Source organism: Psammomys obesus, unplaced genomic scaffold (assembly GCF_907164565.1).
Source record: "Psammomys obesus unplaced genomic scaffold, mPsaObe1.curated_primary_1811, whole genome shotgun sequence".
NCBI lineage: Eukaryota > Metazoa > Chordata > Mammalia > Rodentia > Muridae > Psammomys > Psammomys obesus.
The window spans coordinates 13,884,284-13,904,810 of NW_026596085.1; the positions used below are offsets into that span (position 1 = coordinate 13,884,284).

The window sequence follows — 20,527 nt, forward strand, 5'->3', positions numbered from 1 at the left end:
ATAGATAGATAGATAGATAGATAGATAGATAGATAGATAGATAGATAGATAGATAAATAAATAAATAAATAAATCTTAAAACAAAACAAAAACATAGCCAGTAAAGCATGCATGAGAATGAAGGCATAGCTCAGAACAGTGATGACCAGGAAGCAGGGAGAAGGAACTGGTGCAAGGAGAGAACTCAGCAACCTCCACTGTGTGACGCTTCTTCCTGGGCTGGAGGAGACATGCATGTGCTCTAGGTGGAGCGGTCAGTTGCTTTCTATCTCTAGTCTTCTAATGAAGGCTCTATCTAGGGCAGCGATTCTCAACCTTCCCAATGCTGTGGTGACACCCAACCAGAAAACAATTTTTGTTGCTACTTCGTAACTGTAACTTTGCTACTGTTATGAGTCGTAATGTAAAAATCTGTGTTTTCTGATGGTCTTAGGTGACCCCTGTGAAAGGGTCATTTAAGTCCCCCAGCAGGGTCATGACCCCCAGGTAGAGAACCACTGCTCTAGGGTCACAGGAGACAGACTCTCTTAAGGTACTGCCTCACTGAGCCAGAAGGGTCAAAGCACAGCCGTTCTCAGGGATGCAGGTCATAGAGATCTGATGAACACAAAGCCCCACAACACAGCAGAGCAAGCAGCCAAGCAGTAGAAAGGACCCAAGGTCTACCACCTGATGAATGACAGTGCCTTGTCCACACTGGAATATTAAATCATAAAACGAATGAAACCAGGTGTGTGCTGCATACCTGTAATCCCAGCACTCAGGAGGGAAAGGTTATCCTGTGCTACATAGCCACACCCTGTGTCAGGCTAGGAATGAGGAAATCACAAGTGGAATCCAACATATAATGACTCAGCATAATTTCCAAACTTCACAATGCTGTAAAATTAATATACTCAGCAGAAAACACACATAGTATCTGAACTCTGATCTTTCCGAGGCTTGCAATACGTGGTACAAACCTTTTCTCAGTACTAGGTGACATCAGTGAGCCACAGTTCCCCACAGCAAGAGCAGAAATGGCGACGCTGCACACAGCACTACACTAGGCAAGGAGGTCTAGCACACTGCAGTGCCATGAGCACTTCCAGCTAACAACAGGGCACCAGGATGTAACTGTAAACTGAAGAACACATCAGGTGTCTCATGCTGTAACATAAACAAGCCTTAAAAATATGCTAAGCAAACCAGGCTGTGGTGGTGCACATCTTTAATCCCAGAACTCAGGGGGCATAAGCAGGCAGATCTCTGAGTGTGATGACAACCTGGTCTACAGAGTGAGTTCCAGGACAGCCAGAGTGGTCAGAGTGGTTATACAAAGAAACCCTGTCTAGAAAAAAAAAAAAAATATATATATATATATATATATATATTTGATATGTGCTTAACAAAAAGGTTAAACAGGACTCAAGAGGCTGAGGTAGAAGGGTGGCAGGTCAAAACCAGTCTGGGAGACACAGCGAGGCCCTGCTCGAACACACAAAAAGCCACCAAGAGATGCTGTATGATTACAGTGGATGAAATGTGTAGGGGTTCACCCACAGAGACAGGGTGGATTACTGGTTTCCAGGGAAAGGGGTGGAAAGTAAGGAATAATGAGATATGGTTGCTCTTTCTGGCAATGAAAGCATTCTAAAATTAATTGTGGTCGTAATTAAATAATTCTGAATATGCATTTTAAAATCCTGAATGTCTGGCTGGCAAGATGAGTAAGACACAGGAAGACCTGAGTTTGAATCCTGAAACCGCCAAGGTAGAAGAAGATCAGACTCCCAAACGCTGTCCTCTATTCTTCACAGACATGTTGTGGCATTACCTACATGTACACACACGTGCACACACTTGTTTAAATTGTGAACATTTTAAATACCGTGAATTGTATGGTATGCAAATGATCTCACTATCCAGAAGGAAGGAGTTATGATGCTGTTACTACAGGCCAAAAATAAATAAATATATAATTCAGAGTAATTCATATGAAAAGAATAGAAACTTTACATCACCTCAAAGCAGAAAAAGGAAACTTTAAAAGGACTCTGGTTACCAGAGTGTACAGAAAGGGGCCATTCGTTATGCTCCATTGTCCACCGTGCACACAGCTTCATGATCCCAGAACAGGGCAGGGAGGAAGGGCTCCCCACAAAAGAGCAAGCAAAATACATCACTGAGGCCACAAGCAGCAGCCCTGTTACACAGCACAGGCTCTCACTCACATCAAGCAGGGCAATCTCGACAGAGGACAGTAGACAACAGGGTGAGCCAGGGAAAGGCAGCGGAGAGATGCCCAAGGAGCAATGCCCTGGAACATACACCTCACAGCCGCTAGGAGAGCCCTGAGGAGGCTACAAAAAGGAAACCTTTTCAACACAAGGGAACCCCATTAAAATAACAGCCTTCCCCCCCAAAAAAAATAAAATAAAATAAAATAAAATAAAAAGCCAGAGAGTAGTGGTTCACATCTTTATGCCCAGAACTCAGGATGCAGGGCAAATGGATCTCTTGAGTTCAAGGCCAGCCTGGACTGTAGCATGAGTCCAGGACTACATAGAAAAACCCTGTCTTGAAACCCCCAACCAAAAAAAAAAAAAAAAAAAAAAAAAAAAAAAAAAAAAACCAGCTCAAGAAGGAGAAATGGGAGGGCAAGAATGGGTAGGAAGTGATACTGTAGCCCAAGAATCAGAGGTACCTCTAGAGAGCTGGGATGGGACAGGGCAGGCTGGAGACACTTGAGGAAATGCCCAAAAGAGGGAAACAAAACCAAAAAAAAAAAAAAAAAAAGAGCCCTTAGGTACCTATTCCCATAGGGCTTTGGCCAGAGCAGTCTTTATAGTCAGGAATGCTTAAAGAGAAAAGCATCAAGTTCCCCAGCTTGATCTTTGCTTGAGGGGCACCATTAAATACTGTCTCATCTGCATGGCACTCATCAAATACCACATCTCAGCAGCAGCCAATGTTAGCACCAAAGAGGGCAAGAAACAAGTGACACCCCTGCTACAGCGCTGTTTTCACAAGGGGGACAATTCATAAGGACACAGCACAAAGAACGGTCAAGGAGAAATGATCAGGACTCAGTCACAAGGATCATAGGTTCCAACAAGAAGGCAGCTCCTCTGACTGGTAAAGGCAGCTGTCCCTGACACTAAGGTCCACAGTGACACCAAAGGGCTGGCCCCTCCCCAGAATCTGGTCTTTGCCCTGCCTCCCTACTTGCGCATGATATGTCCACAGCCAGCATCCACAGTTAGCCAGTGGGTGCTCCTCTTCATCCAGATGACAGGGATCAACATCGTCTATCTGGCCTTGAAGTAGAAATGTTCAAAGAAAGATGCTTTTTTCACACCAGCAACACATGTAAGGGAACAAGCAGACAGCAGTTTCTGGAACTCTGTCACTAAGGTCTGGCTAGTGCACAGCTGGGGTCAGCCAGGCACAGCATACATGTAAGCAGCGGTTCTCAACCTATAGGTCCAGGCCCCTTTGGGGTCACATATTATATATCCTGTATATCAGATATTTACATCATAATTCACAACAGTAGCAAAATTGCACTTATGAAGTAGAAATAAAATAATTTTCTGGTTGGGGAGATCACCACAACATGAGGACTTGTATTAAAGGGCAGCAGCATTAGGGAGGTCGAGGACCAATGATGTAGAGAAAGACAGCAGATCAGGGCATGCTAGGTAAGTCTTGTGCACGCACCTGTTCTCAGAGGGTGAATCCTAGAATGAGCAAGTACATCCAGGAGGGGCTGTGCAACAGAACCAATGCTTCATGTGAAGCAGAGAGGGCTGTAAATTGAATAACTGTAAGGGTCTAGCCAGCTCACAGAGGAGGAGCAGCTTGGGCCAGGGCTCAGCTTCCTCACTGCAGCCCATGCAGAGGGTTTAGCACAGGTAAGGAGCTCACTGCACGGCAACACTCGGCCTACGCTCTCTCTCCCATTACAACAGAATCCTCAGCCATGAGCTCGGGGCATGAGAGAACCCACAGCTGTGCCCTGTTGTGCTTTTCAGAGCTGGGAGGGGAAAGGGTCGGCAGGACTTCCACATCCCAAGAAAAGAGGAAACAGTATTTCAGAAAGGGAGAAGAGAAAGGCTGGTGTACTCACAACAGCAGCCCCTAGCATGAGTCACAGGGATGAGAACAGTGGTCCCACTCCCTTGGAGCCTGTGACACCTCGCTCTCTTCTCTGCAAGGTGAACACCAGCATGAGCCTGGAAGAAGCTCACCTAACTTGGCAACCCAAGAGGCATGGCCAAATGCAGCCTGGCAGCTCCAGCACTTGCTCGGGGGGCTCTGAGGATCACAGCACACTCTGAAGGCTCTGAGAGGCTGGTGGGGATCCAAGCTACTCCTGGAACAACCAGTTCCAGTCGGTTTCAGCTTTCTTAGAGATGCACAGCTAGACAACGAGACAGTGGACACAACGAGGCAGTGAACAGAGACTCCTCTAGTTCAAACCCAGACTCTGCCTACAAGTCACACAGCTCCAAGCAAGTGACTTGGCTTTTATTCAGCATGCTTCAGCTGTAAAGCGGAAACCACGGCGCCCTCCCCCACCGGCCACCATGAGGACTGGAGCAAGACAAGCACTCAGTAAATAATCCCACAGCCCTGTCACCAGCCCTGAGACTCCACCTCCACAGCACAGGCGCAGCATGGACATCTGCTCCAGGAATGAGTTTGGGGGATATATCCCTAGATTCCACACTAGAAGGAGAATATGGTCTGCTCCTGAGGCCAAGCGACACTCCCCACATCCCACTTCTGAATGAAGTCCTTACAGGCCCCTTAATGGCAGAAATCTTGGTCCCTGTCACAGAATGGCCTGCAAGGTTCCACATGGCAGGTACTGGAAGTGACAGATAGCTAGGGGGTGGGGGTGACTTCGGAAGAGGAAGGTCATTCTTCTACCCAGGACCATGGCATTTCACCTCGGCCCTCATCCTGCTGGATGGTGGAAATCTAGGGATGAGATCACTGTCTTCAGTTCTCGACACTCCTCTTTTTCCTGGACACAGCAGCGAGCTGAGAGTCCACTTGCTGCCCTCATGTTTTATGAACTACATAAAAAAGTAACTACAAGTCAAAACATTGACGCTTTCGTTGCTGGGATTGGCATAGAGAGGTGCCAGAGACTCACATCTGCCAAGCCAGGCAAATGCTCTACCTGTGAGTTACACCAAGCACACAGGATTTTTTTTTCTTAGCTTTGTCTTCATTTAAAGTTAATTCCAGTATCAATTTGCTATATTAAAAATGCAAGAGAAAATATGACTCACGTTTATTTTCAAATGTTGCTGATGGAATGACATTTGACATGGCAACATGAAGTCCTCACTGAGGGGAGGAAAAGAACTACATGCACTGCAAAACCACCTGCTAGTGCCTCCGTACCCCCCAGACACAGGGGGACCCTCACAGCGAGAGAAACCTGCTCCCCTGAACTCAGTCCTATGGGGATGCAAACTCCAGCACTTCCAGGATGCTGAGAAACAGTAGTGTGGGCACCACCCAGGTAAACATCACTTCAAAGCCACAAGTCGGAAGACAGACCTCTAAGAACACAGGGCAACAAGGACAAGAGAGGCAGGCCTGTTTAATGCCAGGGCCAGATGAACAGGACACGTGACAGAAGAGGCCCTGCTTATTTCCAGCACCTGGGAATACCTCTGAAAGCTGCTAACCTATACAAAATATAAATGCCCAACTCACAGTCAGGAGCAAGACTCTGCTGAGGGAGGTGCCAGGGCCACCTGCAATTCCTCCCCACCAAATATCCTCAGCACAGTCCATACAGAGAACAGAAGATAGAAGGTGGCCCTGGACTCAGCAGACTACGTGGGCCACCTGCAGTCTATACTGCAAGCTCGGAGGGAGAATCATTTCCTGCTCATTCTAGCTATGGGCAGAATCCAGATTCTTGCCATTAGAAGACCAGCATTCCCATTCTCAGTAGAATACTGCTCTAAGCTTCTCAAGACATCACCACATTCCTTGGTGTCTGGCCCCATCCTCTCTGTGCAAGGCCAACAGCTGTGGACCAAGTTCCAATCATGCCAGTTCTCTCCAACCATTTTGAAGACATGGTTACACTGGACCCACCACATAAGCCAGGACTAACCTGAGTCAAGGCTAAACAATTGACTATGCTGACTTCCCTCTGTCATATAATGTGGTTTATTCACAGGTTCTAGGGATGGGAACACAAACCTTTGGGACCATGATTATGCTTAGCCCTGAGACCTATGCCCCCGTCCACATGCTGGTCATCAGCCCACCCCTGACATCCAGGCCATCAGTGAATGTGAAAGTTCCATTCTTCAGAGCTTGACTGTGACAAGGACAGCCGCTGTCCTTGTCCTTGCTTCCTGCCGGCTTCCTCCCAGCATGCCTGCTTCCCTTCGCTCACTCTGCAGGGCTGAGAAGTAGTGTTGTTGTCCACCACGCCCTGGGTAAAGACCTTCAATATGCTCAAGACTCTGTATTCATGCCCAGATCTTCTCCATAGCCTCAAAGGCCCCAAAGCCTTTGCAGCCTGCTGTGCTTTGCCTGCTCTCATCCCTCCCCGGGCCACATGGGGCCCCTGACGCCCACCCTGCATCTCTAAGAGAAGCCTGGCTCCTTCGCCACTTCCAGGTCACAGCTTAGACACAGTGTCCCTAGAAAGGATGTGATCATTTCCCCTTGTAGGATCCTGGTATTCTGCCAACATGCCCAGATTATGACCTTCACAGAACTTGAGTCGGTACACATATTCACATATGCACTGACCCTTACCCTACTGGCCTCCACAGGCCACGTCTACTTGTGCAGCATTCTGTCTCTGGCATGTCAAAGGTGCTTGTCCATGTTTGAATGGCTCCATTATCTCCAGTTCCTCCCCTTTTAGCTGACACTGAATTAGACCTATTGAGTAGTCTCATTTGCTTACACTCCTCATGCCTCCAACAGTAGGGGCTGAAAGCTTTCCAGGCCACAGACTTGAAGCTACACCTCTACCCCAGCCTTACCCCAAGATCACAGGACCTCACCATAGTTGAGCTTGGCCTTTCTTGCCAACATTGCACTTCCAAATACCATTCCTCGCCTACCCTGGTGGAATGCATGCCCTCCTGTCAGCAGGACTCAGAGTCAAGCAGAGCTATGTTAAAATATTAAGCACCAGCTCCACACTGAAAGGCTGCCTGTGTGTGCAAACCCGATGAGTGGGAGTTTGTCTTGGCATTTAAAGTTGAGTGTGGCAGGAATTCCAACTGTGATGATGGCAGAAAGCAACAGCTCTTCAGGAGTCAACTGAGTCAATGGCTCCAGAAAGTACAGGCCCACAAGAGGCAGGGGGACCCAGGCCTTCTGATTCTTATCGTCCACCTACTTACTGCCTTTCCCACTTGAATAACTGCCACTATCCCTAACATGAAAGTCTCCCCAGAGCCCTCCTACGTGGTCTCTCTGCTTCTGCCCTTCCCCCCCTCTGTCTGAGTCTCTCTTCTTAAAACAAGACATCACCACATTCCGTGGTGTCTGGCCCCATCCCTGTTACACAGCAGCCCTGTTACACAGAGAGCTGCCCCTGCCGTACAGCACCTCAAGCCCTACTGTAGTCCTCTACACCCACTCAGAATGAAAGACCAACACCTCACATCTTGCTCTGACCACATAACCCTGCCCACTGCCTCAGCCAAAGCCACTCTGGCTCTTTGTTCCCGTCCCTTCAGACCAGCCCTGTCTGAGGAGCAGGGCCTCTGGTACTTGCTCAACCCTCTGCCTGGAGCCCTCTTCCTCCAGCTACCCCATAGTGCTTTCCCTAACCACCTACACATTTTTACTCAGAAGACGCTTTCTCAGTGAGAGATGCCCAGCCACTATAACACCACGGGACCCTCCAGCTACATCTGGTTCCAAGCTACCCACCCTCCTTCCCTGCAGGACTTTGATGACAGTTCCCACCTTCCAACAGTCAGCTCTCCGTGGACAGAGCTCAGATTTTAGACCATTTTGTTCCTGGCAAACAGTGTGAGTTAAATAAAAATTAACTGGATGAATAACTTATAAAGCTCTCAGGAACCTCAATTAAGAAAATGCCTCCACAGTGATCAATGGGGAGTATGCAGCCCATTGTGGGTAGTACCATCCTGAGCTTGTGGTCCTGGGTTCTATAAAAAAAATAGGCTCAACAAGCCATGGGGGAAGGGGAGCAAGCAAGCACCCTTCCATGGCTTCTACATCAGCTTTTTGCCTCCAGGTCTCTGTCCTGTGTGAGTTCCTGTCCTGGCTTCCTTTGATAATGAACAGTGATATGGAAGTGTAAGCCAAATAAACTCTTCCTGCCCAACTTGCCTTTTGGTCATGGTATTTTGTTACAGCAATAGAAGCCCTCACTAAGACATAAGTCAGACAGATCTTCTTTTGGCTGCTGCCACAGCCACCTGATCTAATGTAGCCCCTTCCCATTACAAATACAGAAACCAATGGTTCCAGGAATGGCACAAATTGGAGAGTATCACAGAAAGAGATAGCTAAAATCCACTCAGCCCCCTACCCTCCTGGTAGAAGGTATAGTCTTTCTATATATTAGCTCATCCAGAAAGGAAATTTAAAAAAAGACTCCATTAAATACACATCCAAAGACCACAAAAAGTACATAACAGAGGGGTCTTAAGGCCATCTCTCATACAACTCTCTTAGCCAAGTCTTTTTCTCACTCCAGGCTAATGTGGGAGACAGCTGGGATCAACCCCCATTTCTCAGTCCTTAACAATGAAGATGAAAAGTGGGGTACTTCTTCAACAGGCAGAGCTTGTAGCCTACTGAAGAAGCCAGTGCATGAAAGGGTTCCTGAATCCAAACTGCAGATGAACCAATGAGGAATTAAGGAAGCAGGTTGCAGATTAAATGTGAAAAGTAAAAAGGTAAGCTAAGCCTTACCTTTTTAAGGTAAAGGAGAGAAGGAACATTCAGCCAGCTAAACAGAGCGTGAAAATGGCTTTCCGTAAGTACATCACTGGATGTGAAAGACCCTAGAAGCTCTTGCCCATCAGAGCTGCAAAGGGCACAGTTTAACAAAGAAGAATGAGTATGAGATGAGGCTAAAAAGCTGAGCAGTGGTCAGGTTACAAAGGTGTGAAATAGCACAAAGAAACACCTGTTTGTAACACACATTTCTAGAGAAACTGCCAAGGGGCTTTAAACCCAACCTGCCTTGGTAAGTGCTGTCTAGAGGACAAAGCCATGTTTTGCCGATGACAAACCCCTGGTAGACCAAATAGTGGTGGAGCACCAAGAACAGCATATGGTGAACACTGAGTCCTTGATGGAACTCCATCCATCATCTTCAGTATCCAGGAATTGACAAGGGTTCTGCTACACAAAATTCCCTTCATTGTTTGGAACTCTGAGGTAAGATTCTGTGGTCTCCTTCTAGGGCTGTTCTCAAAAGTACCTGATATGCAACACAGAAACAAAGCCGAGAGGGAAGAGGTCTGTCTTTGGTAATGTGGGATCACACAAAAAAGACTGGAACTCTGTTAGTTCCCTGCAACAAACGACCATAAAGGGTAGTAGCCTAAACAGGTAGGGGGCATGAAACCAAGTTGTCAACAGGCTGTGCAGTCTCTACGGGCCATTTCCTACCAGTCTAGCTTCTGGTAGTTGCCAGCAATTCCCGGCATTGACTTGTAATCACATCATTCCAATCTCTGCTTCCATCTTTGCAAGGTCATCATCCCTACTTCTATCTCTCTCTGTATCTAAAGTTCCACGTTCTTATGGGAACCAGAGACTGAATCAGGGCCTCCCCAATACAGTATGACCTCGTCTTAGCTCAATGACACCTGCAAACCCTGCTTCCAAGAAAGATCACAGTCACAATTCCATACATACAGGTATTAGGGATGACACTGTTTAACCCAGTACAAAGACAAACTACCACACCGGGTATAGTGACCCAGTTTTATACTCAAGAGACCAAGGCAGAAGGATCAGGGGCCAGCCTGAATTATAAAAGAAACTGTATCTCAAAACAAACAAACACTACCAACAAACAGCCTTTGATGGAAAGGCTCACTGACTTCTATAACTCCACACAGCAACTCGGTCATTTTTATATCTCATTATTTTTATATTACAGTTCATACTTGAGGGGAACCAGGCCTAAAGATGTAAAAGCAACAAGAGAAGTTACACTGGCATGTGGTTCTTTTTATCTAGGCACTAGGCTCTACATGTTTGTTTCTGTCACAGTAGGATCTCAACTCACTATTAGTCGAGGATCTTCCATTTGTCTTAAACTATGATATTGGTTTCTATAAAAGTTCCAAACTGCTCAATCATCCCCAGTCCTGGTACAGTAAAAATACAGTGTCTGGGCACCTCCGAGGACTTCCTCCAGCTTGGAAATCACGCTAGCCCAGCAGTCAGTAAACTCCGCTAACCCCCAAACACTCTGAAAAGCACATTTTATGCCTGAGTGCAGTAGATGGCGAAGTTTACAATTTTAACACTCACGTAGTGGTGTCTCTTTTGAAGCACAGGAACACAGACCATTTTCTGTGATCATGAGTGGTTCCATTTAAGTTGCTTCAATGTCAAAATCTTAAGGGCTGGAGAGATGGCTAATGTCAGAATCTTAAATCTCAGTAACTCAGACTTTGGTTTGGGAACAGAATAAACTCCATTTGAAATCTTGAGATGGGCTTGTCTGAAACATGGTCTAGTCAGTGGCTGACTTGATCTTAAGTATTTTCTGTGCACCGTCACTTCATTCCCTAAGGCCTAGAGAGGCGTCAGGCCATAACCAATCACAGAAGGACTTTGGAGCGCTATAGCTTCCAGACTGTACCCAGGTATTTTTTATTAGTATCCTTTGTTTCCTGTTGCTGTCAGAAGAGTGGAATCTAGAGGCCAAAAGGTGGGAACATAGAAATTCGCCAAGGTGCTTCTCAGCTCAAATCAAAAGCATCAGCCCACAAAAGAGATGAGAAGAAAACTCAAGTGCTCAAACCACAACACACCCTACCAAGACCGACCTCCCCTGCAGGCCCTTCCTCTCCCCGGCCAGTTTCCTGACTCCACCAAACTCTTCAAGGAATGACCCGGGTCAGTTTCTTTCAGCTTTCCCAGGGAGCCAAGGAGTTTCGCAAAAGAAAACCTGACAGGCTCCGGAGGCACTGGGGGCAGCCCCTCGTTCTCCTCGCTCCTAGGTGCGCCCACTGTCACCTCCCAGACCCCACATTCCCACTGCTGACCCCCATCCCCCGCCCCTCACATCGCCCAGCAGTCCCCTCGGAGCCCAGATTCCCCTCCCCAGACCCATACTCCACCCGCAGTCCAACAGGACCACTCGGCCACCTGACCTCTGACCCCTGACCCCGACCCGGCCCTTCCCGTCACACCCACCTGCCCGGGACCTTGCTGTTGCTGCGCTTCCAGAACTGCTTCCTGGCCCCGTCGCTGGCCATGGTCCCTCCTCATCCCTCAGATCCGCAACCCTGACACCAGAGCGTGTCCAGCCCACCTCCAGCGGCCCTCTCCTGGGCCCCGGTAGCCCCTCGGCGATAACCAAGGCTCCGGAGCGCAGACCGGAGAGGCGCTTCCGCCTCCGTCCGGAAGTTGTGACTTGGCGATTCCGGAAGTCCCGCCTTCGTCTCAGGCTACGCTTGACGCCATGAAAAGGCGACGCTGAGAAATGCGCGTGGCAGTTGTGCAGTGAGGTGATCGAGTGGTGCTGTGCAGTCAGAGCAGCGCGGGCCTAGGCCACTGGACGTCGGCCTTCGACCCCAAGAACGGGCTGCCCGCCAAGAACTCCGAAGCCGCAAGCGTCTGGGGTCGGAGTCTGTCTTTGCTTGCTTGCAGCCTACCCGCAAGTGCCGAGAACCAGAAGGAGCAAAGCCTCTCCCGCTGTAATGGGGTCCTGGCCTCATCGCAGGGTATTGACTTGGGATCCGTAAACACCACAAGGTGAAGTGAAGGAAACAACTACCACTTGAGCGTGTCTGAGGCGATGAGGCAGATCCTCCTGGGCTTCTGCTGAAGAATGAATAAGCACAGAGGCATGAAGCATTCATCTTGCCAGCGCTCGCGCGCTTCAAACTGAGTCCGAAGTAAAGTGTGCTTTAATGTGATATACATGTAAGATCCAAAAGCTTATCACAGGAACATTAATTTTATAATTTCATATTGAGTGGTACTTTATATATAGATTGGGTTCTGCAGGCTGTGTTGTTTAATTTGCTTTACTGTTTCTTTGCCGTGTAACATAGCTACTTGAAATTATTTTTGTGGTTGGCGTTACATTTCTATGGTCTTAGACTCAAGGCTGTGGACTGAGAGGCTGACATATCAGGCTGGAGCTTTATTGTGACATTGGTAGTGCCAACTGGCCTGTTGTCTTTTAACGCCACTTGCCCACACACCCCTAAGCCCCCTGCAAGGATGTTATTCAAGGCCTTGTGCGTGCTAGACAAGCACTCCACTACTGAGAAATATAGTCACCACTTACATTTCTTAAACTTTTTCTCCTTTTGATATGGTCTCCCTGTTTAACCCAGGCCCTGACTGTATTCTCAGAGACCCAGACTAATAGACATATTGACCAGTGGTGTTGACTTAGCACTTGGTGGATGCAAGAAATCACAACAAAGTACTTGTATGCATTAGCCCAGTTGTATATATGCCAGACTTGTCCTCAGTACTCAAAGCAGGGTGAATGGCTCAGCACTCTATATCTCAACTTTGTACTCATTTTTTAAGAGTAAAGCCTTCTGTGACTCCTTGCTAAATGCAACGTGTACCAGACGACGCTTTTACTTTGCAAAATTGAGTGGCGCCTGTTCCTCTTTTTCATTTCCTGCTCAATGATGGCCTCAGGACCTGAAGCAGTGCATGGTAAATGTTTGCTGTCTGGCTGACAACTGCAGGCCTCTCCAGGAACCCTTTTTGACAAAAGAAGAAACTTCAGGAAACATCAGACAATGTCAACAGATGCTGTGTGATCCCCTCAGACACAACCTATAGAGCATAGCTTCAGGTTCTCCCTGAAATGCCGTTTCGAATAGACTGGAATTTGAGAGATCTTGCCAAATTAAACTAATAACCATTTCCTAGCATTGCCTAGAGAGCTCCCTGAAAGAAAACTTTAGTGGTACATAGCTATAGCCCCAGCTTCTTAAGAGACTGAGGCAGGAGAATGGAAATCAAAGGTTGGGCGTACTCACTTTCGTAACACACATACTAAAATTGGAATAATACAGAGATTACCATGGCTCTTGCAAAAGGATGACACACAACCTGTTGATGTGTGTGTGTGTGTGTTTGCGTTTGCGTGCGCACGCTCTGCATGTACATCTGTGTGTAAGCCGGTAATCAACTGTAGAAGTTTTCCACCATTACTGGCCAACTTATCTTTTGAGACTTTGTCTCACCATACCTGGCCCTCATCAATTGCTGTTCCAGGGGTCTCGCTTTGTCTGCCCACTGAGCATTAAGGTTCTGGAGCACACCAGGATTTGTATGTGGATGCTAAGAATCCAAACTCCAGTCCCTTACCCTCTGACGCGGATGCTTTACCCTCTGAGCCATCTCATGATCCCAGTGTTTCATGTTTTTTAAAATAAATAAAACCTGAACATGGTGGCACAGGTGTATAATCTCAGCCATCAGAGGCTGCACATAACAGATCCTCAAGTGTAAGGTCAGCTGGGGCTGTGTAGTCAGACTCTGTCTCAGAAGAATTAAAGAGTATATATTGAAGGCTGGGGACATAGTGGGACAGTGCTGACCTAGCATGTATAATGCCTGTTCTGTTCCCAGTACTTGGGGGAAAGTCTTAGAATCCCTCTCAGTGGAATTCAAGAAGGCCAGGGGGTCCAGGCATGGTGCCACACACCTTTAATCCCAGCATTTGAGAGACAGAGGCAGGAGGAGCTCAGTGAGTTCAAAGACAGCCTGATCTATATAGACCCTGACTCAAAAAAAAAAAAAAAAAGAAAAGAAAAGAAAAAGCTCCAGGGATCTCTTCCTGACCTCAGCCAGTGACACCTCCCCAGAGATAGGGTCCCAGTAGCCTTAGGGATCCCCTTCAGGCAACACCAAAGACTGGATTCTCTCCAGCTTAGTCTGGTTTATCCAAAGATGGAAAAGGCAAAGAGCAAGCAGGACTAGGAGGAACAGTGGGGGCAGAAAGGAAGAAAAAGCTGTATAAGACCACAGGGGAAAGCAGCAGCTGCTAGTGACAGGTTAGGTGTGACAGTGGTACCATGAATTTAGTCGTCCACAGTTGCCTGTAGGGTTCTCTGCATGCTGTCTTGGGGCAAGAGGTGAAGCTAAGATTAAACCTGTGTACAGCATAGGCTTATGTGTGGCTTGTACTGAATCTCAGCCAGACACTATATTAGAGAACACACATCATAGGAGAGACAGGTTGCTGGAGAAGCAGGGGCAAAACAAAACCCTGGGACAGCACTGTCATGACTGACAGTCACAAAGACAAAGCTAAGGTGGGGAATCTTTAGAAATGCTCTGGAAAGGGTATAAGTGGGATTCAAAAGGAGAATATAAGATGGTGGATTTTACAGTTACAGCAATGTGAAGTTGGGATTGGGACCTGTGCAAGAATCAGGATAGATGCCCGAAGTACTAAGGTGAGAAATCTTTTGAGTGGAATTGTTTGGGGAGGACAGAGCCTGGCTGTCACTCAGGCTGGTCTCCTGATGCTCCCACTCCACCTCTCCAGTGTCTAGCTAAGACTGGAGTTGAAACAAACAGTTGCTGAGCAGCAAGAGAAAGAGGCTTACATTCACTAAGGCCTAGTCACTTAAATCAAAAGCAACAATGTACCATTTGACAAGGAAAAGAATGAGGTGAATGCCAAGATTGATGAAAATGTGGATTTGTAAACAAAGACAGGCTTTTGTGGCCTGCAGGAAGGGGTTCAAGTGCATTCAATACCTGGCCATTTAGAAATTTCTACTAAACATATTCTGCAACTCAGCAGTTTCCCTCAGGGTGTGTACCCTGGAGCAGACTACTCAGCTAAGCAAAGAAAAGGATGTTGATCTCATCTTCTCTCCTTATGGAGGTGGTGAGGAGGAAAAAAGCAATCAAACTGTCATCTGCAGGAGAATTGACAAATCCGTTTCCCCGTAGAATACTCTGTGGTAATAGAAATAAATTACTTTTACATACATTAATCTCAACATTAATTTCACACTGTTGAAAAGTCTGTAGTAGATGCATATGGCACAAAGCCATTTAGTAGTGTTCTGTTTTATTAATACCATTTTTTAAAAGCATGAACATGCTAAAAGCCAAATTCAGGAGTGTTTGCCTCTGGGTGTTGGAACAATAATGAGAAAATTCATAGGTTTCCTTGTGCTGTTATGCTTGGTATCTTAGGGCAAACTATATTCCGGTGTCTGTTGCAAATTATATGATTTTTCCACATCTACGGACTTTGTATATTAGCATGTGTTTGAGCTCCCGCCCTGCTATACACTGAGCTGCTTTGAACTTAGAATTAAAGAAATTCAAACAATGAAGCTGGGAATGGGCAGGGTTCACTGAAGGGCTTCAGGGAGGGGAAGGATGGTCACACCGGGACTCTTGTGACCATTGCTTGAGGTTGAGTAGTTGAGATATGACATAACGCATGGAACATCACTGTATAAGTAAAGAGAACAATCTGAACTGGTTGGTAACACATGTCTTGGTGAAGCTGCGGTTATGATGCAGGCTGGTTTCTGCAGGAGCAGGTGGGGAGACAGATAATTGGCATCAGGTGGCTGATTGGGGAGGAAGGTGGCTTATGGTGTGCTACATGGAGGCACCAGAAGAGGCCGCCAGACCTTAGCACACTGACGCCATGATGGTGCCCTAAAACTCAGCTCCACCTGCCAAAAAAAAAAAAAAAAACACCCAATCCATCAGAGTCCATAGCACTGGAAAAGTCTGTAAGAGTACTGATCTTGCTTTCTTGCTTCTGTAGTTCTGCTTCTAACTAACTATTCTTGCTAACTGAAGTATGTCAACCCAGGACATGGTTTTTGTGCTTGTGAGAGATCCCAGACACCCAGTGTAGTTGCCGGCAAGCTAATAAAGACTTTTCTGTTGGCTTAAACCCATGTCTGAGTAGTCTTCTCTGATGGAATCTCCATAGCAGCAACAAACAAATACAAGGGTTAGTCCACGTTGAGAGTAGTCAGTAGAGCATATAGATGGGCGTCAGAAGTGGCTTGTCTCAAGAAGGAGCTGTATCATCTGGGCACTAAGCATCCTTCCGCTGAGGACAGCTCACAAGGAGGGTTTTATCCGTAAGCCATCAGTAGTCAGCATTCTTAGCATTGGGGGTCCTAAAACAGACTCTGCATGGCATCTATGACAACCTCTCTTGACTTTCAAACAGACTCACCCAACTTGGAGGAGTGTTTCCAAGATTCTAGTTGATCCGCTTCAGTGGGGAGCAGATCCTCATTGCCACCACTATTATTACCCTGGGAGAGTGCTCCCACCCTACCCCTGAGTCAGTGCCTCCCTAATGTAGGTGCCTCGGCTAGTGGAGTGACCCAGATTTCCATCCTGAGTTTTCAGTAGTTCTGTGCTTGTGTCATGGCCATCAGAGCTGGGCAGGACAGTGTTCTCTTCCTTGGTGTCACAGAAGAGCTAGGCTTGCCCTTTTCCCTGCCCTCACAATCGGTTAGCATCCTTGACACCTCATGGCAGTACAGTCATTCCCTCCCTTACCTTCTCTCTTGACTAGGAGCCTGATGTGAGCAGGAGGCATCCGTAACTGAAAACTTACGAGACTTCCTGGCTCCCTTCAGGAAGGGAGTGTACTGTGTCCTCTGGGGCTCAAGACTATTAGAATAGTGAAAATACAAACCTCACTGATGTCTACCCTAGTTTGCTTTCTGTTGCTTTGATAAACTTAATGACCAAAAAGCAATTTGGGAAGGAAAGGATTGATTTGGCTTATATATCCCAACCAATCAGTCCATGATTGAGGGAAACCAAGGCAGGAGTTGAAGCAGAGACCATGGAGGAACAATGCTTACTGTTTTGCTTTTCATTACTCATTCAGCCTATGGATTGTTTTTCGTTTGTTCCAGTTTCTGTTTTGGTTTTGGTTTTGGTTTTTACAGCCTAAGACCACCAACCCTGTGGTGGCACTTAGCATCCTAACTAGGGGCTTAGGCCCCACATCTTTAATCATTAATCAAGAAAATGCTCCACAGACATCTATATGCCAGTCTGATGAAGACAACTCCTCTATGGAGAGTCCCTCTTCCCAGATATGTCTAAGTTTTTGCTGTGTTGACAAAAAAAAGAAAAAAACCTTACTGTGACAATAAGGGAGGCCACTTCTCCCTCCTCTCCTGGCTCCCACTGCCAAGTTTACTATTCAGAGGAACCAGGACATCATTTACCTGCCTGCTTGAGGTAAGACCCCCCCGCCCCCGCCAAGCTAAATGGGTATTGTGGTATGCTGCAGAACCAATGGCTATGTCCTCACTGTTGTTACCTCTTTGTTACAGTGCTTTGCTCCAGTGCAAGGCCATTCTCAGATACACTGAAGTCCTCAGAGTTCGTGCCAATAAATTAATCACGTCATACCTCACCACAAAAGTGCAAGTGACGCTGAGACAAGTAGTCTCCAATTGGGTATATTTCCACCTAAAAAGGTTGATTACATTAATGGCTGCCAGCAAGCAGTAGCAAGCTGAGCTACACTTGTAAAGGACAGCAGCAGCCCTCACAACTAAAAGAAGAGAAGGGAGTGGCTGCTGAGCTGGGACATGCTGGAAGAGCCCAGCCTTTGACTCAATCACAGGTGAGTTAACAGAGGGACACAAGTCATGGCCATTCCACAGCAGCTTCCATTGGCTTGTGCCATTCCTGACTGGCACACCCATTCTCCTTTGCCTCTTACCCACTCTTTTCTGTATCCCCTGTGTGCTGTTATTCTGACCATGTTCTCAACTGAAAATATCAGAACACCTGACCAACTGTTTGACCCGGTGGTAAAACAAGTCTCCTCATCCTTGGCAATAGACGGCATCTTTTGGCTGAGTTGCTGTGCAGTGAGTGATGGAGGGGTGCTGTGTGCACACCAGATCCCTCCTTGTAGACTGAAGCACTTGTTTTCTGAGCTGCTAGCAACAGCCATATAGCAGAGCCTGTTCCTCACCCCAGGACAGCCCACACTCAAGAACTGGACAGAATGGAGAGACAGAAGCCCAGCCCTCTGCCCCAGTGCTCCAAAGGGCTGCCCCAGCCCCAGGTCTCCTTCCTTATGGACCAGCTGAAGCCACTGGTCTGACTGTTGTAGCTCAGCCTCTCCTTGCCCACCTCAGTCTCTCACCTGCTTCCTGGATCCATCTCCAGCAAGCCTCTCACAAGAGAACCTCTCACTTCCTTTCTCTGAGACAAGGCATATGCCTTGGAGTCCAGATTGACTAACTTACACTCATCAGCTTTATCATGTACCCACACCAGTGTCCCATACAGAAAGGAATAGAAAGGGGTGCACAGTTCTGCTGTACCTAGAAGGTTATGTTTTATCCACTTCTGACTCTCACTGGCTGGGACTGAGTGATGGCTTTCCTCAGCAATGAATTCATTATTAGTAGTAGTAGTAGTTTTTATTTTCCTTCCTTTTTTTTTTCAAGTCAAAGTTTTTCTGGGGAAAAAAAATAAAACAGCCCTGGCTATCCTGGAACTCAAATGCTGGGACCATGTATTATTTACATTTGTTGCTGTGATAAAACACTATGACCAAAAGCACTAAGAAAGAGAGTTTATTTTGGTTTATGGTTGTAGTGGGATAGAATCTATAATGGTGAAGGAGGCATAGCAGCAGGAAGCTGAGAGATCACATCTTCAGCCAAACACAGAAAGCAGAGCTGGTGGACAGAAGAGAGACAAAACTACAAATCCACAAAGACCCCAAGCTACAGCGACATGTTTCCTCCAGCAAGCTTGTGCCTCCTAAAGGTTCCATGACCTTTTTAAACAGCACCTCCAACTGATAATAAGTGTTCAAATACATGAGCCCATGGGGGGACATCTCACATTCAGACTGCTATATATCATCCACTGGATCACAGGCAACCTATCAGCGGCTGCGCTCCCAAAGAAAAATGACTTTCCAGCTCAACAACCATCCATTGTCAGTAACTTCTCAGCTAGAGTCCAGCCTTCTGAGCCCTTCTCCCACGCATGCTCTAATGTTGACTGGCTGGACCTTGTGTGGGTCGCCATGACTGCTGTGAGTCTGTGAGTGTAACAGCCACATCTTGTCCGTTTCACATCACTCCTTCCCATTCACAAGCTCTGACATTCTTCCTTCTCTCCCGTGATGTTCCAAGAGCCTTGGGGACAATAGATTAACACAGATGTCTCCTTTAAGGCTGAGTGCTCAATAGGCACTTATTCTCAGCACTTTAAATAGTTCTGTGTCTCTGAATTGACTGCTGCATACTGCAAAGAGAGGCTTCTCTGAACAAGTTGATAAACATAAATATTTAGAAGGCACTTTGATAACATGTCCATTTAGCAAAACAACAGTAGTAAGTTTTTGCCTAGGGTCTGTGACCTCCTCAGCCATGGACTTTTGACCAGGTTTACAGTAAAAGACTTGAATTTCCTCCTGTGTAACAGGCTTGAAGTCTAATTTTAAAAGTGGCTGATTAGCCCGTAAAAGTCATGGCACTTTTGCACTAGTGGGCCCAACTTTCCTAGCAGATCTTGTATCACAGCATTCAGGGTCCACCTGTGGCAAAGCCTGGGATGTTCAGGACAGTTCTTACTTATCTCTGTCTGTGTGTTTTCTATACATTCTGCCCAAGAATTTCAGGCAAGATGGAAAGCTCTGGTTTACCCACAGCCCCTCAGTGACCTACTCACCTGCATTTGCTCTGTAGGAGCTGTCAAACTTCTGTGGCAGCTGCCCACTAAGAAGGATGTTATGGTTTGGCAGTGAAATGTCCCCCTCAGGCTTGTGTGTGCAAATTCTTAGTTTCCAGCTGGTGGAAAATATGAAACCTTTAGGAACTGGGACCTCAGTAAAGGAAGCATATCATTGGGGGTATAGTATGCGGATTTATCCTGGCCCAAGCGCTCTCTGCTTCCTAGCTGTCTATACAATGCACTCAGGCTAGGACCACTCTTACTGTATGCTCTCAAACCATGAATTGAGATACACTCTTACTCCCTTAAATTGGGCATTCTGTTTACTACAACAACAAAGCCAGAAAGCATGTGGGGAAGACTGGACAGTGTGTTAAATGTTTGTCAAAATACAACTGAATTGGAAATATATATATGTAAGTACCATGTCCGAAGAGGAGTTATATATACAAACCTTGAAAGTAAGAAAGTCAAAAACTCCCAACAGGAAATAGCCAGGACTTTTATAATTAAGTATGAATTTTAAGACCAACTAAATGAATCAAGACATTCAAGAAAAATGTACAAATTCTAAACAAATAAAAGCCAGGTGTATGGCACACACCTGCAATCTCAGCAACCA

At 46.7% G+C, this 20,527-nt stretch overlaps 1 protein-coding gene and 1 non-coding gene across 3 annotated transcripts in view; one reads left to right on the top strand and one right to left on the bottom strand.

Annotated features, from left to right (window-relative positions):
- Positions 1-11,598, bottom strand: part of Tbc1d22a (TBC1 domain family member 22A) — a 274,151-nt gene extending 262,553 nt beyond the window's left edge. Inside the window, exon 1 of one of the 2 annotated variants that reach the window (XM_055627174.1) lies at positions 11,401-11,598. Coding sequence is in view for 1 of the 2 variants with exons in the window: in XM_055627173.1 (XP_055483148.1) it covers positions 11,401-11,462 (62 nt within the window). In the remaining variant the exon portion in view is untranslated. The remainder of the gene's footprint in view (positions 1-11,400) is intronic. The other variant, XM_055627173.1, reaches the window with a different exon arrangement.
- Positions 11,599-13,209: 1,611 nt separating this feature from the next.
- Positions 13,210-13,316, top strand: LOC129691228 (U6 spliceosomal RNA). The gene has a single exon (XR_008722428.1). It is a non-coding gene; the product is annotated as a U6 spliceosomal RNA (small nuclear RNA).
- The last annotated feature ends 7,211 nt before the right edge of the window (positions 13,317-20,527 follow it).